Below are 25,459 nucleotides of genomic sequence, written 5' to 3' on the forward strand. Positions count from 1 at the left end.
TAGCAAAGGTACAACATACAGCATGGGTTCAAGCCGAGGGCATTGTCACCTCAGTCGAGGTGTGACTGGTTTGATCAGTGTTAGTGAGAACCAAGGAGGGAGATATAAAAAATATATTAACTGGTATTTCCATCACAATAAAAAAAAGATATATTAACTGATTGCGTTGCTACATGATCTTATTATTCCTAAAATGTTTCTTAAGATAGGGCTGATGTCAGAAGCCGAGTTGTTTTCATTAAGGAGTACAGAATCTTAAAAAAAAAAAAACTACCTTGTTTATCCCTTATTACAAAAGAAAAACCTGTTTATTGTTGAAAGGTAGAAAATACAGGCAAACCAAAAGAAAAAGGTTACCAACAGTCCCACTGCCTAGAAAGAACTGCCGTGAATAGGTTGGCTTGTATCCTTGCCTTATTTCTTCCCCTTATTTTTCCTGTGCTTAAATATGTATTTTTATTTAAAATAAGCGTCACACTGTACATACTATTTTGAAAGTTACTTTTTACTTAGCTACTTCTTCACTCATATTTCCTTGTTAATACTCCTACAACATCCTTTATTGTTAGTTTTGTTTTTGAAAATACAAAGCGAACAGATACTCTTGTTAAAAATTTCAGGGTTTAAGATAAAACCTGTAAGTATTTCTCCCCATCTCGTACCTTCCAGTCTAAGTCCCCTGAGGTAACCCTCAAACTTTTTTCTTAATGTTCCTTTCCAGAAAATTTCTATGCATACGTACATACATATGTGCATATTTTAAATGACTGAATAGTGTTCAATTAATTTATCACAGTGTAGTCAATCAAATCCCTTTATTTGGAAATTCAGGGTTTTTCCAATTTTTCACTCCAGTGAGCATCCTTGTCGTTAAATCTTTGCACAGAACTATGATTATTTCCCTAAAATAAAGTCCAGACAAATGAATCGCTAGATTAAAAGATATGCACAATTTTAAGGCTTTTGATATGTGCTGTGTATTTGCCCTTCACAGGCATTGTGCTAATTTTACACTCTCGCCAGCAGGCAGCATTGAGTTGTTTTTTTTTTTTACTTTTTAAATTGATGCCTAATCACACATATAGAAAAGTATACAAACCATCGGTTAGACATGCACTGTCTAACACAGTAGCTGCTAGCCACGTGTGACTACTGAGCACTTGAATCGGGCTAATCCAAATTGAGGTATGCTATAAGAATTCTTATAAGAAAAAAAAATTTTTTTTTCTTATAAGAATACACATCAGATTTTAAAGGCTTACTACAGAAAAAAGAATGTAAAATATCTCATTAATAATTTTTATATTGATTATATGTTGAAATGATAATATTTTGGATATAATGGGTTAAATCAAATAGATTGCTAAAATTAATTTTACTTGTTTCCTCGTGGGGACCCCATGTGACAGAGTAGAGCTGTGCCATAGGGTTTTCTAGGGTTTTCTAGGCAGGTCTTTTTCGGCCACGGAGCTGCCTGGTGGGTTCCAACCGCAGACCTTTTGGTTAGCAGCCGAGCACTTAACCATTGCGCCACCAGGGCTCCTCCTTCCTCATTTGCCTTCAGCTTTTCCTCCCCATCTCTAAAGCGCATGCAGCAAAACACACCCTAGGTACGCACAGCTATTTAGTCAAACACCAATGCAGTTCACGAACCGGCTGCTCCCCCACCCCAGTCACTCCAGGGCAAGGAGGACTCAAGCAGGAAGAAAAATGCTCAAAGTCCTTTTCCTATATGAGCTCTGCTTCCTTTCTCCCTATTGTTGACTAACATCTTGTTCTTTGAGTCACTGTGTTTCTCATTTGGCTCAGCTTTAGGGTTAAAAAAAAAAGAAAAAAGTACATCTTAAAGTATTTTTTGGCTCAGTGTGTGCTTGATTGTTTGGAATACGGGCCAAAACTCTTGCTTTAGGCCATTATTGCATCACGTGGCTTCTCTCAGGAAAGTATCCAGGTAAAAGGAGCTAAAATAAATAAACATCTCTGCTCCAACTTGCCTTCATCATCATCTTTTTTTGTTGTATTGTGCTTAATTGTGTGACAGTAATGTTTCTAGTTCTTTAAAACGTTCCACTTAGAATTGCTATAAAATTGAATGACATTAAAGAGCTGATATAATCTTTTAACAAGAAAGAGAGGTTTATGTAAAGGTTTTTTTTTTTTTTTCCTCCTAGATTAGGAGAATAAAGGAAATACCTTTGTCGAAAGGGGTGTGAACCCAAGGAATTCCATCTTTGGGCCATTATTGTCTTGATTTACTAGATAAACTTGAGTAAATGTCTTCTAAGCTTTAATTTTATCATTCGTGAAGTGGAAACAAAGCCTCCTTTCTTCCTGTGTCATGGTCAGATGCGGGGGTAGATTACCTAGTAAGCAAAGTAAGCACAGGTTTATTTGTGCTTACTTAATCTGTAGTGCACAATTTCCAAACTCATGTGAAATTGTGTACAACAGATTAGTAAGTAAGCACAAGTAAGCCTGTGCTTACCTTGTTTACTGGGTAATCCACCCCTGTTAGGAATTGTAAATTTGAAAAGAGGCTTTGATTCTGTAGGAAGGTGCTGTGGGGTTGGGAGAGAGACAGATACCTAGAAGCAGATCGTTGATGTGGTGAAACAACATGACATTATCTGCTACAGATGATCTGGTAAGCAATTTTACCTTGCCTGTTGGCTAATCTGGAAACCCTGGTGGCATAGTGGTTAAGAGCTATGGCTGCTAACTAAAAGGTAGGCTGTTGGAATCCACCAGGCACTGAATGGGCAGCTCTACTCTGTCCTCTAGGGTTGCTATAAGTTGGAATCGACTCTATGGCAGTGGGTTTGGTGTTTTTTTGGTTTATTGAATAATCCACCCCTGGTCAGATGAGTACTGCAAAAAAGGCAATAAACTAATGCAAAAGAAAAAAAATTTTTTCCTTGGACTGCAGTAGTCTTGACTGACATTTTAAATTCCTTCCCAACTCCAAATTCTATGATTATAAGTAATAAAATGTTTCACTCTGTCCAACTACTGCGTTTGAATACACTGCTAAAATCTAAAGACTTGCTTCTTACCTGGTAAGCCAGGCTATGGTTTTTGCCCTACACAGACTGCCAGGCACCCCTCTTCTCTTCCTATTCAAAGCCAAGCATAGGCTTTCTATCTCCTCCTCTCTCTGTCCCTTTACCTACCACTACCACCAGTTGCCATCAAGTTAATTCTGACCCATGGGGACCCCATGCGTGTCAGAGTAGAGCTATGCTCCATAGGGTTTTCAGTGGCTGAGTTTTTGGAAGTAGATCGCCAGGACTTCTGAGGTGCCTCTGAGTGGACTCGAACCTCCAACCTTTCAGTTAGCAGCCAAGTGCATTAAGCATTTGCACTACCCAGGGACTCCCCCCCTTTACCTTAGGGTCAATCACATTTTGAAAGTTTTCAGGGGTGCTATGGGATGAACAAGGTTGAGTGGTTTTTTAGCAGTGTTGGGTGAGCCAGAGAAACTAAAAACTCAGTGAACCCCCTTTGTGTTAAAAAAAAAAATCGCTGGACATTTGAGGCTAAAACAGTTCCTTCACTTCTCATCAGCAGAATGAAGTCAGTGAAGTCTGTGAAATGACAGATTCCTGATGAAACATTACTAAGTACTGAATCAAAAAAAAAAAAATACTGAATATTATGGTGTAAAACATTGCTACCATTATTGTTAAAAAAAAAAAAAAAGCTTATACACTATTTAAGTTCATTTTTATTTTCAGATTAGTTTTCATATCAAACGCACTATTTCCTAATCTAATGTTCTTCTCAAAGTTTTAAAATCCTTGCCACATAAGAACACCTAGTGTAAATTCAAAGTCTATAGATCTTACTGACCTATGGCTAAACAAAAAACCAAACCCATTGCCACTGAGCTGATTCCAACGTATGGAAGCCCATGTGTTATAGAGTAGAACTGCACTCCAGAGGGTTTTCAAGGCCGTGGCCTTTCAGAAGCATATTGCCAGGTCTTTTTTCTGTGGTGCCTCTAGGTGTGTTTAAACCGCCAACCTTTAGGTTAGTAGCTGAGTATAAACTGTTTGTGCTACCCAGGGACCTTCTTGGCTATAGATGAGGTTTCATTAATTATAGCAGACTACAAACCGAAAACCAAACCCATTGCCGTCGAGTCGATTCTGACTCATAGCAACCCTATAGGACAAAGTAGAACTGCCCCATAGGCTTTCCAGGGAGGGGCTGGTGGATTCAAACTGCCGACTTTTTGGTTAGCAGCCAGGCTCTTAATACTGCACCACCAGGGCAATCAGTGTCATCAATTCTTGCATCTGAGAGCTCACCCAGGACCTCCATCAGCCAGACACCCTCTTACCTTCCCCATCGTAAGCGGGTCAGGGAGCCTCAGTGTATGTCTCACATGTGTACCTGAGCCCACTCTGACTCTGTGGATTTGGCAACCCCTCTGGACCCTGGTACTTCTTCTCCCTTAGGGATCTGCGTCTCTCTTGGGATTCCAGTGAGTGCTGCCCTGCCCCATCAGTCATTGCTGCTTCTCCACTTGGCAGATACTGCCAAGTACACTGGATTCCTCTAGGAGCCAAAGTCACCTCCTCTCTCTTTCTATTGCATTCTGTTAGAGCGGCCCTAAAAGGCAGTGCTATTTGTGCCTTGGTGTTTTACAAAGATTTGGTAAAGCAGCCGTTTGGGTTTTTAGTTACTAGCTTCCTACTCTACAAGAGTTGGACATGAAGGCCATCAAAGTAAGAGAGTGAGGGAAGAGAGAGCCAGGCTAGAAACCAACGTTTCATACTCAAGGTTGCTCCTCAACTCCGACAACCAATACTTCATCCCAAGCCTGACTCTCTCTCTAGCGTAATTTATCTCCCAGGAGACTTCAACAGCACCCGCACCAGAGTTTTCTTTCAGGCCATGCAACAAGCCTGAACCTCCTGCAGTGGGCACAACCCAAATATAAGCTGGGGTCCTTGCAAGTGGGAATTTGCTCTTGTTCCAAGAAAACCAGCCCAGACCAACCCAAGGGATTGATTTTGAGATTGAAGATGGGAGGAAAGCAGAGCAGGGGATGTGAGCAGAGAGGACTGGTAGGGTGAGGGATAGCGAGAGGGATTCTGAGAAGCTTTCCAAAAAGGTACTAGGGTTTTTTGTGTATTCATTCAGGCTTCCTTTCTCTCTGCAGAATGACATCTTTGAATGGTCCAGGGACCACCGAGTCCACCACAAGTACTCAGAGACAGATGCTGATCCCCACAATGCCCGCCGGGGCTTCTTCTTCTCCCATATTGGGTGGCTGTTTGTTCGAAAGCATCGAGATGTCATTGAGAAGGGGAGGATGCTTGACGTCACTGACCTGCTTGCTGATCCCGTGGTCCGGTTCCAGAGGAAGTAAGTGAACAGATACCATAGAGGTTTGTCCTTAGGGAACAGGTCAAAGAAACAGATAGCACAGTGGGGTACAATAATAGCCCCAAGTAGTTCTTCTCACAACACTTACCCTATGGATTTGGTCTTATTTTTAGGATTTCTCTCTGTTTATTCATTTCCTGTTCCTCATTAAGTGTTCCCTGCCCTGGTCACACATTTGTTTTTGTTTTTAAATAACATTTTATTGTGTTTTAGGTGAAAGTTTGCATAGCAAATTAGCTTCCCCTTAAAAAATTTTTATACAAATTGTTTTATGCCATTTGTTACAGTTTTTACAGTGTGTCAGCGTTCTCATTATTTCCATTGTGTCACACTTTTGTTTTTAGTTGTAATTTGCAATGGATTTCCCTTAAGCCTGGTGCCATTTCTTTCAGGCAGATCTGCATGACTGATTTCATGAAATGAGGTCTGTCATCTCCCATCCCCCAGCCCTCATTCACAGTTCCTGGGTATGGGGATGGGGGGCCTTGCTTTATTTTTGTGACACACTTGACTCCAGCAGGTCTGGACTTCTCCAGGGGTTCAGGTCTTTTCTCCTGGAATTCTTCTGTGGTGAAGCCTGCTCTTCCTGCACTGCTAGAAATGTTACACCAGTAGGCTTCTGCGTAGAGAAAATGAGATGGTAAAACAGAGCCTCAAAGTGTTATGTGTCCTCATGGCGTCAGCTGACCCTATTTAGTCAGTGGCAGGGGTGGATGACCCAGTAAGCAAGGTAAGCATAGGCTTACTTCTGCTTACTTACTAATCTGTAGTGAACAAGTTCATATGTTTTTCACCACATCGCTTAACTTGCTTACTGGGTCATCCCACCGTGTCGGGGATTGTAAATTTGAAAAGAAGCTTTGATTCTGTAGGAAGGTGCTGTGGGGCTGGGAGAAAGATAGATGCTGGCCACACCTAAGAAGCAGAATCTTGGATGTGGTGAAACCCATGTGAAATTGTTCACTACACACGGTCTGGTAAGCCAGGTAAGCACCGTGCTTACCTTGCCTATTGGATAATCTGCCCTGGTCAGTCAGCTTTGGCAGGGTGAATTGACTTTCAACAAGCACATGAAGAAAGATTGTCTATAACTATGTTGCCAAGTAGATAGTGACCCTTGTTCATCTTTTAACTAGGAAGCTGGCATGTACTGTATCTGTGTCTCCAAAATTGTATCTAAGCCTGCAAAATTGGCCACAGTGGTGGTTGTTGTAGTTGTTGTTAGTTGCCATCACATTGATTCTGACTTATGGTGACCCTATGTGTTGCAGAGTAGAACTGCTCCATAAGGTTTTCTTTGGTTGTAATCTTAAAGGAAGCAAATTGTAAGGCCTTTTCTTCTGCAGCACTGCTGGGTGGATTTGAACCATCAACCTTAGGTTAGCAGTTGAGCAAAAACCGTTTGTACCACCTAGGGCCCTTGGCTGTGATGGCAGCATTTATAAATGGCCTTGTGCCATAGAGCAATGGATTTATGTGCAAAGAGGGACAATCCATGGATTGCACACTGGTTAGAGACTTGAGACAATAAGATGAATAAGTGGTTACTGGAGACCATCTCCACTAGTCAGGCAGGAGTCAGTTGAGGACTTATCTGAGGAGACTCCTGCTCAGGCCGAAAATGGCAATGGAGGCTGTGCCTTTGTCTGACACAAGAGATCTTGCATGAAAGGAAGTACTGCTTAGAGACCTGCTCCGTCTCTCCTCAGCCTCTCCTTTACACTGGAGGGGGCAGTAGGGTGGTGACAAAATGGCAGACCTTGGAGAGAGCTGGCCTGCGGTCAAGCCCTGTGGCTCCTACTAGCAAATTAATTAACCTCTCTGAGTCTGATTTCATCTATAAAAGGGAAGTAACGGTAATACCTGTCTCCTACAGTTTATATGAAGATGTAATTTAAAAAATATATGTAGAATGCTGGGCACATAGTTTAGTGAATGTCAGTGATTATTAATCAGGCCATTGCTAGTCTAGAAGATTCTGTGTGTCCCCATCTACTGCTCTGTTGGTTTTACCGTAGGGCCTTTCCTGTGCTCCTCAGTGCAGCTCTTTCCCACGGACGCAGCAAGTATCAATAGCCAAAAATTTTATAGCAGAAAAGAACAAGGTGTTTTAAATGAACAATCAAATGATTTGTTGATTTTGATTTTTTTTTTGCTCTGAGAAGAAAATATTAAAGGTCATTAAAGAAAATATGAAATAGTCTGCAAAGTAGAAATAGGGAAAGAGCATCCATAGTGCTAACATATAAACATGGCCATATTAACATTTTATGGTATTTCCTTCTATTTTTATGCAGATATTTGGTTTTTTTGCATGATGGCAGTCACACAGCATAGGTCATTTTATGTCTCACCTTTTAACTTCAGATTATATTGTAGGCACCATTGTCAAGGGCTGCCTCAGTGGATTGTGTTGTAGTTTATCTAACCATCACTCTGCGGCTGGATCCGTATGCCGTTTCTAATTTTGGGGATATAAATGATGCTGCTGTATAATTAGTAACACTTTGGGACAGTGAAACCTTAAATTAATTTGAAGAGAGCAGATGAGAAGGCAAAAGATCTTCTATTTTATTAATGAGAACTGAGAAGGGTATAATAGTCTAGGTTTCTCGGACCATGAAAATAGAACGTTTATTTATTTATTTTTATCTCTCCCCTCCAAAAAGTGTAATAACCCGATTCATTTGGTGTGTACTTTGGGTAGGTATGTATAAACACTATCTGTCAATGCAGGCAGCAAAACAGAGACGATTCCCGCGAGATCCCTACGTAGTCATCCAGGAACATCTTTCATCTCCAGTCCAGCCACCAAAGAGGGCTGAGGCTGTCAGAAACCATCCACCCATTTCATCATTTCATGCATATTATTGGGCTCCTGCCAGGAGTTGGTGCTGAGGATTCAGCCTTAGAGATAGGCCCCTGTCATCCCAGGACCTGCAGACTATTGGGAAACACACACAACTTAACTTACACTTACACCCTAGAGGGAAACCCTGGAGGCGTAGTGGTTAAGTGCTATGGCTGCTAACCAAAAGGTCAGCAGTTCGAATCCGCCAGGCGCTCCTTGGAAACTCTATGGGGCAGTTCTACCCTGTCCTATAGGGTTGCTATGAGTCAGAATCGACTCAATGGCAGTGGGTTTGGTTTTGGTTGGGTTACATCCTAGTGAGAGGCGTGCTCTAATAGGGCACCATGGAAACACAGAGAGGTCCCCTCACCACCACAGTGATGTGGTGAAACCCATTTGAAATTGTGCACTGCGGATTAGTAAGTAAGCACAAGTAAGCCTGTGCTTACCTTATTTACTGGGTAATCCACCTTCGTCTGGGACTATAAATTTGTAAAGAGGCTTTGATTCTATAGGAAGGTGCTTCGGGGTTGGGAGAGAGACAGATGGTAGCCATTCCTAGAAGCAGAATCTTTGATGTGGTGAAACTAATGTGAAATTGTTCACTACATGTGGTCTGGTAAGCAAGGTAAGCACTGTGCTTACCTTGCCTGTTGGATAACCTGCCCTTGCCTGTGAGGAAATTGATGAACAGAACTTATATAGAAACTTGGGGCTAGAAGTACTCACGACTCAGATTACTTGCTCGGTGCTCTTTCGCTTATATGTTGCTGTTTGAAAGGGGCTACAGCAATTCTCTGATATGTGGATGAGCACTTGTGCCCTTTGGTAATTATCCAGCCTTGAGAATACAGAGATCTGGGTTCCAAAATAAGGTGTAAGAATCACTGAAGTAAACAAAAGAAGCTTCCAAAATACACAGAGATAATGCAGTTGTTTAGGTATTGTCCTGTTCATGAAACTGGCTCTACCAGTCTTGCCAGTCAGGTCACATGGAGGAGACAGATGGCTTACAGGAATGGACTGTGAGCTGGAAGGGGCAGCTCCGTTGTCATTAGCACTGTCACCTCAGGTCTCAGCCTTTGCCATCCTGGGCTCAGTGGAGGGCTTCCTGAGTAACAGAAAGGTACCCAGCTGTTTTGGGGGCCCAGTGGCACCTTATAGAGTTCTTCTCCTGGGCAGAATTCCTACTTGCTCATATATGGCTCTCTCAGGACAACATTCCCTGTTTCAGTTTGTGGAGGCCAGGTTTGTAGCTGGCTCCACACCCTCTGAAGTGTGCAACGTTTGTCCAAAAAGATCCAGAAAAGCACCTCAAACAGGGGGGCTGTGTAAATGACAGAGTTGACAAATGTAGGGACTCCTCCTTCAGGTCACTCAGTACACTAGCAGAAATGCTGCAGTTGATCCATAAACTTGTGTTTAGTTATCCTCATGACAGTTTACCCGAGAAAAGCTTAATCACAACCAACTTTCTATTATCCATTCTAGAGGAAGAGAGAAGATAGTAGCATTAAGGATAATAGGAGAACAACACAGTTCAAGCTGTAGTTCCAGACTTTTCCCCTAAAAGATTATTTCAACAAGTCTGTTACAATAAGTAGTTAACTGGACTACTTCAAGTTTTACTCTAGTGTCAAGCTGTGAATGACCAAAAGACAGGCGTTGGGAGGTGAAAGGGAGAGAAACAAGTGGTATCACCCTTAGAATCTGGCAACTAGAGCCCCTGCCATAGGCCCTGAGCTTTAAAGGGCCGTACTTCTCCCTACAGGATGAGGAGCTCACAGAGCCAAAAGGACATGTCACCTGGAGCCCACTCTCCCTTCTAGACCATGCCCCAGGTTCTTTGTTTTTATCGTTATTGTTAGTGGCTGTTGAGTTGGCCCCTGACTCATGGGGACACCACGCACCATGGAATGAAATGCTACCTGGTCATGCGCTATCCCCATGATTGGCTTCAGATAGGACCACTGTGATCTGTAAGGTTTTCACTGGCTGATTTTCAGAAGTAGATCACCAGGCCTTTCTTCCTACTCTGTCTTAGTCTGGAAGCGCCACTGAAACTTATTCAGCATCATAACAACACACATGCCTGCACTGTCAGCCGGGTGGTGGCTGCATATGAGGTACATTGGCCTGAGATCCCAGAATTCTCTGCCCAAATGACCCTGAGCCCACTCTGAGTCTATACCAGCCTCTTCCTGGGACCCGCCCTACTGTCAGGAAGTGTGTGCACCCTAGGCATGAAGAGTGGCCAAGGGATACTGTTAGAGCCAGGGACAAGTTTAGAAGTGTGAAGTAAGATGTCCACACAAAGTGGGCCAAGCTAGGAGTAGGGAGAGAAATGGGTGAGCCACAGGTTAGGGGCCTCCGTCAGTGCTTGTACTCTTGACCTGAGCCCTGCAAATTTTAGGGGTGAGTTAGAAGTGAGCCACTCATAAGGCTGAGAGTAGGTCTCTTGGTTAGGAGTTCTGTTTGGCTTAATTAAGATAAACATTTATTTCTTTTACATATAAAAGAGTTCTGGAGTGAACAGTCCAGGTGGGTATAGTGGCACCACAGGGTCAGTAGACAAGTAGGATCCTTTTATCTTTCTGCACCACTATCCTTAGTGTGTGACTTTCATTCTCGGTGTTATTTCATGGTCCATGTTGACCACTGGAGCACCAACCAGAAGGAAAGGGGGAGAGGCAAAGGGGACCACCGACTGTTCCATTTAGTCTGTTGCCTTTATGGAGCCTTCCTAGAAGACTCACACAACCTTTCTTCGTACCTCTCATTGTCCATATCTGGGCTCAAAGGAAGCCAGGAAGTGTGGTTTTTTTTTTTTAATTAAAAAAAATTTTTTTTTTTAATTGTGCTTTAAGTGAAAGTTTACAAATCAACTCAGTTTCTCATACAAAAATTTATATACACCTTGCTAAATACCTTGCAATATACTCCTAATTGCTCTCCCCTTAACCAGACAGTCCACTCCTTCCCTTTATTCTCTCTTTTCATCTCCATCTTGCCAGCTTCTGACCCCCTCTGCCCTCTCATCTCCCTCCAGATAGGAGATGCCAACCTAGTCTCAAGTGTCTGCTTGGTCCAAGAAGCTCATTCTTCACCAGCATCTTTTTCTGTCCTGTCATCCAATCCAATCCCTGTCTGAAGAGTTGGCTTTGGGAATGGTTCTTGTCTTGGGCTAACAGAAGGTCTGGGGGCTGGGACCACTGGGGTCCTTCTAGTCTCAGTCAGACCATTAAGTCTGGTCTTTTTATGAAAATTTGGGATCTGCATCCCACTTCTCTCCTGCTCCCTCATGGGTTCTCTGTTGTGTTCCCTGTTAGGGCAGTCATCGGTTGTAGCTGGGCACCATCTAGTTCTTCTGGTCTCAGGCTGATGTAGCCTCTCATTTTTATGGCCCTTTCTGTCTCTTGGGCTCATACTTACCTTGTGTCCTCAGTGTTCTTCATTCTCCTTTGCTCCAGGTGGGTTGAGACCAATTGATGCATCTTAAATGGCCACTTGCTAGCATTTAAGACCCCAGACACCACCCTCCAAAGTGGGGTATAGAATGTTTTCTTAATAGATTTTATTATGCCAATTGACTTAGATATCCCCTGAAACCATGGTCCCCAAACCCTTGCCACTGCTACACTGGCCTTTGAAGTATTCAGCTTATTCAGGAAACTTCTTTGCTTTTCGTTTAGTCCAGTTGTGCTGACTTCTCATGTATTGTGTGTTGTCTTTCCCATCACCTAAAGTAGTTCTTATCTACTATCTAATTAGTTTATACCCCCTCCCTTCCCCCTCCCTCCTGCCTCCCTCCGCCCTCTCATAACCATCAAAGAATATTTTCTTCTCTGTTTAAACTATTTCTCGAGTTCTTATAATAGTGGTCTTATACAATATTTGTCCTTTTGCAACTGACTAATTTCACTCAGCATAATGCCTTCCAGATTCCTCCATGTTATTAAATGTTTCACAGATTCACCACTGTTCTTTATCGATGTGTAGTATTCCACTGTGTGAATATACCATAATTTATTTTTCCATTCAGCCGTTGATGGGCACCTTGGTTGCTTCCATCTTTTTGCTATTGTAAACAGTGCTGCAATAAACATGGGCGTGCATGTATCTGTTCGTGTAAAGGCTCTTATTTCTCTAGGATATATTCCAAGGAGTGGGATTGCTGGATCATATGGTAGTTCTATTTCTAGCTTTTTAAGGAAGTGCCAAATTGATTTCCAAAGTGGTTGTACCACTTTATATTTCCACCAGCAGTGTGTAAGTGTTCCAGTCTCTCCACAACCTCTCCAACATTTCTTATTTTGTGTTTTTTGGATTAGTGCCAGCCTGTTGGAGTAAGACAGAATCTCAGAAGTGTGGCCTTTTGGTTAACACGCTGCACCCTTGAATAAAACACTGGTTTTGTTTCTAAGGAAGAAAGGGTGAATCAGTATGGGATGAGCAATTAACAATGTCTGCCATGGAGTAGGAAACCCTGGTGGCATAGCGGTTAAGTGCTACAGCTGCTAACCAAAGGGTTGGCACTTCAAATCCGCCAGGCGCTCCTTGGAAACCCTATGGGGCAGTTTTCTCTGTCTATAGGGTTGCTATGAGTCGGAATCGTCTTGACGGCACTGGGTTTGGTTTTATGGTTTGGCCGTGGAGTAACAGGGTGTATAAGCTGTTAACACACTCAGCTGCTAACCAAAAGGTTAGAGATTTGAGTCCACCCAGAGGTGCCTCAGAAGAAAGGCCTGACGATCTACTTCCTGAAAAATCAGTCATTGAAACCCTATGGAGCATAGTTCTACTCTGACATATATGGGGTACCATGAGTCAGAGTTGACTCAATTGTAGCTGTCATGTTTTTCTTTTTTAATCTCTTCCATAGCTACTTAATTGTTTTGCTTAAGCAAAGTGATTGACCATCATGCATTACTCAGTCTTATAACATTTTTGTGAAGCAAAATGTTACACTCCATGTAGCAAGTAGTAAGTGGGATCTTGAGTCATTTTTCTGAGATGGCAGAATGAAGATGAAATCCAGAAACTCTTTCTCCTAATATTCCGCTTGTCCCATCAATTCCCATTTTAGGAAAGAAATTCCTTTAGGAGCCATAGGCACACACTGTAACCAAGGAGGATGCCAGTCTAGTCCAAATACATAAAGCAAGGTCCTTGCCTCATCGCCATGGTGATGGCATAAACTAAGCAGAGATGGATGGAATGATTAGGAGAGGGAAGCACTTCTATTTTGGAGCCCTGGGAACAGATGAAAATATATAAATCTCGCCATTCCAGGTAGAAAGGCACTTGAATGGCTAGAATCTTTCTGAGGCTTCCATTAGTCTCCTAGTCTGTTATCATTAGTCTTTTTTTCCCATGAATGAGTATCATATCTCTCAGTGATGTCCTCCATATTGTGACTTTGTATCAATCATATCTGTCTAACCTCTCTGTTTTTGGCCATCATATAGCCAGGGCAGAGTAGTCAGAAAAGTTTACAATTGTCTGCATCTTTTTTTTTTTTTTTTGTACTTTAGATGAAGGTTTACAGAGTAAATTAGTTTCTCATTAAACAATTAACACGCATGTTGTTTTGCGACATTGGCTGCAAATGCCACAATGTGTCAACACTCTCCCCTTCTCGACCTTGAGTTCCCCATGACCAGCTTTCCTGTCCCCTCCTGCCTTCTTGTTCTTGCCGCTGGGCTAATGTGCCCCTTTAGTCTCATTTTGTTTTATGGGCCTGTCTAATCTTTGGCTGAAAGATGAACCTCAGGAGTGACTTCATTACTGAGCTATAAGGGTGTCCAGGGGCCATACTCTTGGGGTTTCTCCAATCTGTGTCAGACCGGTAAGTCTGATCTTTATGTGTGTGTGTGTGTGTGTGTGTGAGCTAGAATTTTGTTTTACATTTTTCTCCAACTCTGTCTGGTACCCTCTATTGTGATCCCTGTCAGGGCAGTCGGTGGTGGTAGCCAAGCACCTTCTAGTTGTGCTAGACTCAGTCTCGGGGAGGCTGTGGTAGTTGTGGTTGCTTGGTCCTTTGGACTAATCTTTCCCTTGTGTCTTTGGCTTACAAGTCTACGTCTTTATTTCTCTAACCCACCAGCTTCATCTTCTACTTTGGGGTTCTTTGTGGAGTGGGATGAATCATCTGGGGATTCACAACTAACCTGACTCCCTCTCCTTTGACAAAAGCCATTGCTCTTTTTTTTTAATATATAACTTATTATACTTTTGTTGTTGTTGAGAACATACACAGCAGAACATATACCAATTCAACAGTTTCTACGTGTACAATTCAGTGACATTGATTACATTCTTTGAGTTGTACAACCATTCTCACCTTCCTTTTCTGAGTTGTCCCTCCCCCATTAACATAAACTCACTGCCCCCTAAGTTCCTATCTAAACTTTCAAGTTGCTGTTGCCAATTTGATCCCATAGAGATAGCTCTTAAGAAGGCACAGTACTCAAGGCACTGTTAACCAAACTAGCTCCTGTTATTCGGTCCCTGTCCCATTAATCTGTTTTTGGTTCACCTTCTCTTATCTGTTTGCGTCTTTCTGTCCTGGCACTCTTTGTCTCTTCACCTGGTGGAGAGCTTTGTTCCTCCTTTTATGCCCTTCTCTGCATGGGGACATTTTCCCTCATCTGTCACAGTGTGTTGGTGTCACAGTGTGTTGTTAGCGCCCTGGTGTTCGTCCTCTCTCCCAGCTTTATTAGAAAACAAAAGCCATTTAGCCTCTTGCTTATCCAGACTCTTTTTGTGGGGAGAAGGGAGAGGACTTTTGTCCTTTTGTATTCTTTCCTCTCTTCACCTTCTTGCTTTAATTTATTCTTTTAATGCATTCCTTGTTTTTATAAATATTTCCTCTCCTTGAATTTTATCTTCTGTTTTTGAAGAACAGTCTAACTTTGGCTAACTCTTGAGCCCTGGAGTCTTCTCTCCCAGTTTGTGCTTACCTCAAACCAGTGCAACTTACCCTAGTTCTATAAAATTTTTGAGAATGAAATTTTTTTTCTTTAAATTATTTTCCTTCCATCTATCTACAATTGTCAGAAATTACAATTCTGAATCTCTAAGGTGCAAGGACTTGATATCATTAACTAAGAACAAGTGAACTGTGTTTAATTAGATTCCTTTTGTTAACTGAAACCATTCCCAAAGCCCACTTTTCAGACAAAGATTAGACAGGTGTATAAAACAAAACATAACACATTTGAGGATCAAATACATGAGACTAAATGGGCAACTCCTGTGCAAAAACAAGACGAAAAGGCAGAAAGGGACAGGGCTAGGATGAATAAACACAAGGAACCTGGAGTAGAAAGGGGAAACGTGCTGTCAGGTTGTGGGGATTGCAAGCAGCATCAGGGAACAATATGTGTATAAATTTTTGAATGAGAAATTAACTTGAGCCATAAACTTTCACCTAAAGTACAATAAAATTTTTTGAAAAAAGTAAATGGAATAATTTACAACAACAACAGAAAAAAAACTGGAAAAAAAGTAAATGGCACAGGTGAAACATCTTTTAACTGTTTGTATCGAACTTTGATCTTCCTGAAGGGACTTCAGTCGCTATAGTCAAATAGTTGAATTATACTCGGGATGCAGGACAGAAGTAATTCAACTCTGAGATTGCAGCACCAACACCAAAATTTCCCCACTACACTGGCTAAAAAAATCGGGGCAAGGGAAAAATTCATGTGGCATATAATTCAAGAGCTTGTTTTGACTTTTTAAAAATTTCCAAGTCACAGTGTCATTTGTTTGCCTCTGTAAGAGGTACTTTTCCTACTAGAACTTTGGGAAAACTTGCCTTTCCTTGTGTGTGTGTTTAAAAATAAATCTACTGCAATTGCGGTCATTTTTCCTTCCCCACATTGACAGTCCATTTCTGTGTCTGAGAAATTCCCCTGGCAGGATGAGGAGACAGTTCCTCAAATTTCTGGAACCTGAGTACTTCACTCAATAGCATGTTAGACATACTAATCAACAGGTGTCAATGGAAATGCTGTTTTTAAAGTATTATCTCAGCTCCATGGTTGATGGCAATAAAGACACCATCGTGCATCTTTGTTTCACTTCAGTGGCCAAAAATAGCTGCCATTTATTAACTCCCTACTGTGTGCCTACTTGGAATCTCTGGTGACATGGTGGTTTAGAGCTATGGCTGCTAAGCAAAAAAGGTTGGTGGCTCGAATCCAGTGCTCCTTGGAAACTCCATGGGGCAGTTCTTTTCTGTCCTATAGGGTTGCTATGAGTCGGAATCGACCCAACAGCAACGGGTTATGTGCCTAATTTATGTCTTTATACACATTATCTCTGATCCTTTCAATAACCCTGTTACGTAGATGATGGCACCTGGATTCCAGACTGGAATTCTAAATACTTGGCCCCCATGGCCTTAATTAACTAAGTCAAAGGAGAGTAGCATTTGTTTTTTTTTTTTTTTTTGCACTTAGTTATTCTTTCCTAGTGAAGTATTTCTTAATTACTAAGGTTGAGAAGAAATCTTAGCTAATTTCAATGTACATTTTAAATAATTATATAGACATCAGAGCCCTGGTGGCGCAGTGGTCAAGAGCTCAGCTGCTAACGAAAAGGTTGGCAGTTCGAATCCACCAGCCGCTCCTTGGGGACCCTTTGGGGCAGTTCTACTCTGTCCTATTAACAACAACAAAAAAAAAACCCATTGCCATGAAGTCAATTCTGACTCATAGTGACCCTATAGAACAAAATAGCACTGCCACATAGAGTTTCCAAGGACAGCCTGGTGGATTTGAACTGTGGACCTTTTGGTTAGGAGCCATAGCATTTAACTGCTATGCCACCAGGATTTCCCTCTGTCCTTAGGGTCCTGTAGGGTTACTATAAGTCAGAATTGACTCGATGGCAACGGGTTTTATATAGACGTCAAAGCAAGATTAAATTTTATAAAAATCATTTTGGTACAAGTAGATATCATTCTCATGGAGATTTAGATAATATCAATTCCGAGCTCTCTTTCTACACTATGTAGAGAATAGTCTTCTGATCCACCCTGGGTGTTTTCTTGGAATAGACAGTCCTTCAAGGCCTGTATCTGGTTCTAGCTCCAAGGCTTTAGACAGTAGAGCATCAAGAACCCTTCTAGAAGGCTTCTATTTAATCCTTATTCTCTAAAAAGTTAGATCTATTACCATTTGGTGTGTGCATCAGAGAAAAGTCTTTCTGCCTTCCCAGTGTCTCCTCCTTTTCTGTATATAGTAAAACAAGAAAAGTAGAGAACGTGTTATAAAACAAAACAAATTCATTTTTTAGTTATTATTTACTCCCAACAATTAGCTTATAAAATTTCTTTGACTTTAGAGCCCTTGAAATCTTTACATTGTCTTTTAAAAATACTGAAACAGAACATAAGATTTATATTCTACTTTTTTCTGTGTGCAAATTTAATATAGGCTCAAGGCAGACTATTTCAAAAATGCAAATAAGTATAAATAATAAATTCATTTATAATCTTTCCACTTAAAATTAAAATTTATTGTATATCATGCAATGAACTTATGAATCATGCTATGCTTTTTTAACAAAAATATATTCATTCTCTACATACAGTCTAAACATGATTCAAAATAAGAAAAATATATTTAATATTTACTTTTTTTTTTTTTTTTAATTTCCAACCTCTTTATTTTTTCTGTAGATCCTAATTTCCATTTGGTATCCTTCTTCTTTGGCCTGAAGAACTTCCTTTAACATTTTTTGAGGCACAGGTGTGCTGGCAATGAATTCACAGAACTTTTCTTTGAGGTCCTTACTTCACCTTCATTTTTAAAAGGTATTTTTATTTGGCATCAAAGTCTGGTTTGACAGATGTTTTCTTTCAGTATTTGAAAGATGTTATTCCATTGTTTTATGCCTTGCACAGTTTCTGAGAAATCTGCTGTGTTCTTATCTATGTTCTTCTGTATGTAATGTTTCTTTCCTCCCACTGTCTTCGAGATTTTTTTTTTTAGTCTTTGATTTTCAGCAGTTTGACTCTCTTTTGTCTAGGTTTTCTTTTTTTGCAGGGGGCAGGGGTGGGGAGCAGTTTTTTGTCGTCATTTTATCCTGCTTGGGATTCTTTGGGACTCTTCAATCTATGACTTGTCTTTCGTTAATTTTGGAAAATTTGAGGACATTATCTCTTCAAAGTTTTTTCCCTAGTTTTCTCTCTTTTTTTCCTCTGGGACTCTAATTACACACATATTATACCCTTTGATTTTGTTCTGTAGCTCTTGGAGGTACTGCTCTGTTTAATTCACTCCTTTTTATTTTTATGTTTCAGTTTGGATAATTTCTATTGACTTTTCTTCATGTTCGCTAGTTGTTGCCTCAGCTAGGTTTAGTCTGCTAACAAGCCTGTCAAAGTAATTCTTCCCTTCTGATACTATTTTTTTATTTATAGTATTTACATTTGACATACTGTTATACTTTCTATCTCTCTGCTAAAATTCCCCGTCTTCTCATGTATGTTGCCCACCTTTTCCACTAGATTCCTTTAATATGTTAAATATAGTTTGAGTTCCTATCTAATCGTTGGAACATCTGGGTCATCTTTGAATCCAGTTACATTGATTGCTTTGTGTCATTTTTTTTTTAATAATAACATTTTATTGTATTTAAAGTGAAAGTTTACACACTAAATTAGGTTCCCATTTAACAATTTCTACACAAATTATTCAGTGATATTGGTTACATTTTTCACAATGTGTCATCATCCTCATTCATTCCGTTCTGGTTGTACCATTTCCAGTACTTTAGTTTTCCTGTCCCGTTACCTTCTTATCTTTGCTTTAGAGTAGTTTTTGACCATTTGGTCTTCTACAGATGATTTTTTTTTTAAAGGAGCTCATTTCGTGGATGATATTCTTTATTTTATGAGACAATCTGTTATTTAGCTAAAAGGTGACCTCAAGGGCAATAGTCTCAGAGAGTCCTCTAATCTCAACTGGTCCAATAAGTCTGGACTTTTTAAGAATTCGAGTTCTGTTTCACATTTTTCTCCCATTCTGTAAGGATCCATCTATTGTGGCCCTGATCAGAATGATCAGTAGTGGTAGCTGGATACCATCTAGTTCTTCTGGTCTCAGGGTTGATGAGGCTGTGGTTTGTGTAGACTTAGCCCTGTAGTCTACTTTCTTCTCTAAGTATTGGTTTCCTTCTTTCTCTTTTTTTCCAGACAAGTAGAGACCAACAGTTGTATCTTAGATGGCTGCTGTTAAGCGTTTAAGACCCCACACACTACTCAACATATTGGGATGTAGAACAAACACTTTATGAACTATATTATGCCAAATAACTGATGATTGCTTTGTCTTGACAATGGATTTTTTTTTTCTCTTTGTAGTTTTGTGTGTCTCAAAACTTTTTATTAAATGCTGGACATTGTGTCTAGAAGAACAGAGAGATTAAGTTAAATAAAATTTATGCCTGAGAATGGACATATCTCTTCTTCTTTCACACCACTAATATGTGTGTGGGTGGCAGAGGATGAGGATTGAGTCAATCTAATCAGGAGTTGAGCTGGACTGCAGTTTTGTTTTTGCTCTTGTTTCCTTCAGTACACTACAGACTTCAGTGGACAGCTGCTGTTACTGTATGCTTAGAGTAGAGCTCGAGGTGTCAGAGGGCTTTTCTAAGTGTTCAAGCTCTACCCTCAGCTTTCAGCTATCCATGCACACCAGCACCACATAGCGGATCTCTCTCTATGCTCTTGCCCTTACCTGGATGGTGGATTGCTGTTGCTTCTTTCTCTTTGCATGGCTTGTTGTAGGGGCGTGGGGTTTCATTGTCCTTGTCCAATATCAATCTTAGGCAAACCCTGTGTGCCTGAACCTGGGGGTTGGTCCTTTCTCAACATTCCTTCCTCTTCCGCCAGCAGTAGCAGACCTCTGCTTTGCATCAATGGAGGATTCTGAGCAGGAGTGATTTCCCACCTCTCACCTGGGGAACACGGGGGTTTGCTTCTACCCCTCCCTCAGCACCAATGACTATTTGCCTGTGTTGCGGGAGGGGAGGGTTTCCTAATCCCCCTCAGAGACACACAGGTTTTGCTTCTATTCCTCTCAAAAACAATGATTTTTTTTTTTTTTTTAATTTTTATTGTACTTTAGATGAAGGTTTACGGAACAAACTCATTTCTAATCAAACAGTTAGTACACATATTGTTTTATGACATTGGTTAACCACCCCACGACATGTCAGCACTCTCCTTTCTCAAACTTAGGTTCCCTATTACCAGCTTTCCTGTTCCCTCCTGCTTCTCTGCTTCTAGTTCTTGCCCAGGGGCTAGTGTGCCCCTTTAGCCTCGTTTTATTTTATGGGCCTGTCCAATCTGTGGCTGAAGAGGGAACCTCAGGAGTGACTTCATTACTGAGCTGAAAGGGTGTCTGGGGGCCATACTGTAGGAGTTTCTCCAGTCTCTGTCAGTCCAGCAAGTCTGGTCTTTCTTTCTGAGTTCTTTAGCTCTCTCTGCGACCTTCTGTTGTGATCTCTGTCAGAGCAGTCAATGGTGGCAGCTGGGCACTATCTAGTTGTACTCGACTCAGTCTGGTGGAGCCGTGGTAGATGTGGTCCATTAGTCCTTTGAACTAATCTTTCCCATGTATCTTTAGTTTTCTTCATTCTCCCTTGCTCCTGAAGGTGTGAGATGAGTGGAGTATCCTAGATGGCTGCTCACAGGCTTTTAAGACCTCAGACACTACCACCAAAGTAGAGTGTAGAGCGTTTTCTTTATGAACTATGTTATGCCAGTTGAGCTAGATGTTCCCCAAGATCACAGTCCTCAAAGCCCTTGGCCCAGCAATTCGGTCCCTCGGGGAATTTGGATGTACCTATTTTTTTTTTTTTTTTTTTATGGAGAGAAGCTATGAAATTTTGCCTGGTCCCAGGGGCTAGAAGGTTTTCTGCCCTTCCCCCAGCAGCTATAGAGTTTCCTTTCAAAGAGAAGGCTTAGGAGAAGAAGGCAGGGCTTTGTGCTTATCTCCTAGGAGCAGCTGGCCACCTTCTGCCTGTCCATGCAGCAGAGGGGGGTCTGATCTCGTCTTTCTTGTGAGCACCCGGTGGAGGTCTGTAGAAAAGAGTGAGTGCAGACTCTCCTTGTATCTGAGGTGCTCAGCTATTCCCTAATGACACACTAGCACACACTTGGCTTTTAAGAGTTTGTTAAAGTTTTAGTTGCTTTCTTCTTACCTATGGTATGTGGACCACCTCTTTCTCCCTTGCTCTGCCAAAAGTGAAGCAGGTCACATGTGCTGTCTCTCCTTGGACAGGCCCACCACCCTGAAATTCAGTCTACTTGGTTGCCTTGGCCTCAACTGACTGACATGCTCAAGAAAAGTTATGATTTTCTTTACTACCCAGCCTTTTCTCGTTGTTCAGGTTGGAACAATGTTCTCTTTAGACTTTTTACATCCTAAGCTGAAGCAGAACCCTGTATCCTATTTATTACAGGCATTTTTCACCTTACAGAATATGATGAAATCCTTCCAGTGTAAATAGCTGTTTAATATTTTATAGTGAAGATGTCTATTTGCCTCTTTCTGTCCCGGCACTCTTTGTCTCTTCACCTGGTGGAACATTGAAGGATTTTTTTGGTGAACATTGAAGGATTTTTCACTCTCTGGAATTTTTTAAATCATCATTGTAACAGTGCTGTGATAAACAACTTTGTACACAAAACTTTGACCATAACGATGATACTTTCCTTAGACTAAAATCAGAATTGCTGGGTCAAGTGATATGTTAAACTCTCAGCTTTTGATACTTATTGTCATAATGAATTTGTAAATCTTTGATTATTAATGAGGCTAAACATGCATTCATAGGTTTTTGGTCATTTGTAACATTGCCTTTTAAAAGATGTACTGTCATTTTGCCCACAACTTTAATTCCACCACAGGCCAAGGATGAGGGTACCATCTCTTCATCTCCTTTCTCTTTTTTTTTGAAAGAAAGGACCTGAAACTGTGTTAACCTGCCCATTTTCGTATCCAGAATCCTCCTGCCTCTCGGCAGAACAAGAAGGTGGAATGTTGACAAATGAACCTGGTGTCTAGACAGGCAAATTAACAGAGGGGCCCTGTGACATATTTTTGTTCTTGCTTTCCCCAATGCTCTGAGCTGGGATATATTATTCCATGAGTAATGACAGTCATTTTTGTGCTGGTTGGCTCCATGAAAGACTCTCCTTCTAATGAATCCAGCTATTACTAAGCTAGAAGGAGAGCGGTATAAGAGAAGATGCTTAAACAAGAGCAATCTGAAGCCACAAATGTGTATATTTAAAGCGAGAAATGGAGTAGTTAACTGCAATCAATTCCATTACTTAGTATCCAACCTGTAGTTCAGTCTACAAAATGTAATGATTTGTGGCATTAATGTCCTTGTGACAGCTATTTTGTGAAGATATTCAGTAAGGCTGAGTCCCTCTTTAAAATTGCAAGAGTGTGATTCATACCCATTTGTGGAATTCAGGTACCTTTTCTTTCCTACTGATGCCAACTGCTGGTGGCAGTGTATTCTGGAGACCCCTTGTCATTTGACAGTAGAAGTGGAAATATTGTCATAAGTAATGGATTTGTTGATAGCTGTGCCATTACTCAAAATGAATATTTAGATTAGTCAGGTGCAGGCTGTCATGTAAGAACAGGGTGCTTTTCCTTTGACATAATTTATTCTAATTCCTCAGTCCCCATCTCACCATGTTACATCCTACTGAATGTGTGAAAGGATGATTAGGATGAGAGATAGGAGATTTTGGTATAAGCAGTTTCCACAGGATCACTGGGAGAAATTCAGCCCTCGCTGAATAAATCCGAATAGAACTCCCAGCGATTTTCCCTATTCTTTATCAGTACAAAGGATGGCCATTCTCTGAGATACTTTGTGAATTACATCAAGGACACATATTGAAAAGTACTCCTTTCTAGAGTGGACAGTTTGGCTTTTAAACCATTCCAAAAATTGTTGCTTGGTGCCACATGTACCTTCTATGTCCCTGGAGGTTTTCTGAAGGTCAGAGGAATGACGCACAGCAATGGGACTTGGTAATAACATTATGTAGAGTAACAGACTTGGATTCAAAAACCAAGCCATCTTTTTTAACTGTGTGAACATAGGTAGAATTATATTCTGTGTTTTGTTGTTAACTTTTGTTGTTGTTGTCATCTGCCGTCAAGTGGACTCCAACTTATGGTGACCTTAGGTAGAGCAGAATGAAATGTTGCCCGGTCCTGCATCATTCTCACGATCGCCACCGTGTGGAGTCCATCGCTGCAGCTATTTTGCCAATCCATCTCACCAAGGGTCTCCCTCACCCTCGTTAGCCTTCTACTTCACCAAACATGATGTCTTCTTCTAGCATTTGATCCCTTCTGATGACATGTCCAAAGCAAGCAAGTCAGACAATGTTTTGTGATCCATAAGGTTTTCATTGGCTAATTTTTGGAAAGAGATTGTCTGGCCTTTCTTCCTAGTCTTAGTCTGGAGGCTCTGCTGAAATCTGTCCACCATGGGTGACCCTGCTGGTATTTGAAATAATAGTGGCATAGCTTCCAGCATCACAGCAACATGCAAGGTACCATGGTATGACAAACTGACAGACAGCCATTCTGTTTTAGCATTGGGTTGTTTATTCACTCATTCAGCCAATACATGGTGGCAGCTATTGAGAGGTAAAATTGATCTTGGAATCAAAAGATCTAGTTTTGCCACTTTATCTCTAAGCTCCCATTTCCTCACCTATAAAATGAGGATAGTGACGATATCTTCCTTACAAAATTTTCGGGTGCGGTAATTAGCTAATATATGTGAAAATGTCCATCACAGAGTAGATGTACAATAAATATGTGTGTAATTAACTACACGTACAGCACTATTAGAAGCTATTCCATTTATGAAGACTTTAGGTTCATATGTCCATGAAGCGACTAAGAGGGGTTTAAGCTACTAGCCTCCAGACGTATTACCATAGTAAAAACATAAGTGGGTCCTTCAAAACTTTAAACCAGGAGTACTGTTCCCTTCCTTATATTCTGTTGAACATTTTCCCCCAAACGAGGGCCTCTTCTGTCTGTAGTACCCTCCTTTGTCACCTCATCAGCCACTTATGTTTTGCTGATGTCGACGAGCCTTGAACCAGCAACTTTGAACCTGTGGAGCCATCCTTCACTTATAGCAGAAGTTTCAACAGCCCCTTCACCATGCGTAGATTTAAGTTCACAGGCATAAACTCCTGGCCTTCACCAGAATTAACAAAGTTTAGGCCAATGGATATCATTCATTGCTGCTAACATTTAGTCACAGCCTCAAAAGGTTTCTTATTTCATTTCACCAATCCCCGTTCTTTCCTTTTTAATTATTATTTGCTCTTTGGTCTCAAGAATTTTCCTCCTTTGCCATGAGCATCTTCAATATTTGGCATTCTCTCCACTTTTTTTCAATTTTTAAAAAATTACTTCTACTTTTGTTTCCGTCATAATTGTGTGCCTCTTTATAACAGCACTTGAAACTCACTACTTTTGTACTTTTCCAACTAATGTTACCAATGTTCAGAAAATATCTCAGAACTGAGATGACACATCTCTGACCAGTGAACACTATGTTGCTGATGTGGCTAATACCATTTGCTGGTGGTGGGCAGAGTCCTCTTCCACTGTGCTTTGTTCATACCTGTGAACTTCCTTAAATGGAAAATTTATAAATAGAGGCATTTCTGTACTAAGAGGTATGGAAGATACAAAGAGACAAAAGAAAGTCCTTGCCTTTATGAATTTTATAATCTGAAGACACACATACTTAGGAAGCATTCAGAGATCTCCAAGTCTGTACATGAAGTGACACTTTAGTAGATACTTAAGAGCTGAGAGAATTCAAAATAAAGGAAAGAAGGGTGGAACGAGGTCCTTGAAGACGTGATGATTCTTTGTAACTGACAGGGTAAAGACCTTCCCTGCTGACTCTCATTCTCCAGGAATATGGGCCATCCCTCTGCTAAGATCCCTTTTATATTCTTCAGTAAATGTTTTGTAGTTTTCTACATGTAGATAATTACATACTTCTAGTTCAGTTTGTTCCTCAACAGTCTATAATTTTTGTTATGGTCAAAAGGAATCGCTGATTTTTTATGTCTGCCAATGAAAAGGACATTAAGCAGATGGCCAGACACCTTATCTTACCTCCCTA

At 40.9% G+C, this 25,459-nt stretch overlaps 1 protein-coding gene across 1 annotated transcript in view; it reads left to right on the forward strand.

The window, feature by feature from the left end:
* SCD5 (stearoyl-CoA desaturase 5) overlaps positions 1-25,459 on the forward strand; it is a 175,847-nt gene that overhangs the window by 112,446 nt on the left and 37,942 nt on the right. The window contains exon 3 of the mRNA XM_049885886.1: positions 5,168-5,373. Coding sequence (XP_049741843.1) covers positions 5,168-5,373 — 206 coding nt within the window. The remainder of the gene's footprint in view (positions 1-5,167; positions 5,374-25,459) is intronic.

This window comes from Elephas maximus, chromosome 5, assembly GCF_024166365.1.
Source record: "Elephas maximus indicus isolate mEleMax1 chromosome 5, mEleMax1 primary haplotype, whole genome shotgun sequence".
Classification (NCBI taxonomy): domain Eukaryota; kingdom Metazoa; phylum Chordata; class Mammalia; order Proboscidea; family Elephantidae; genus Elephas; species Elephas maximus.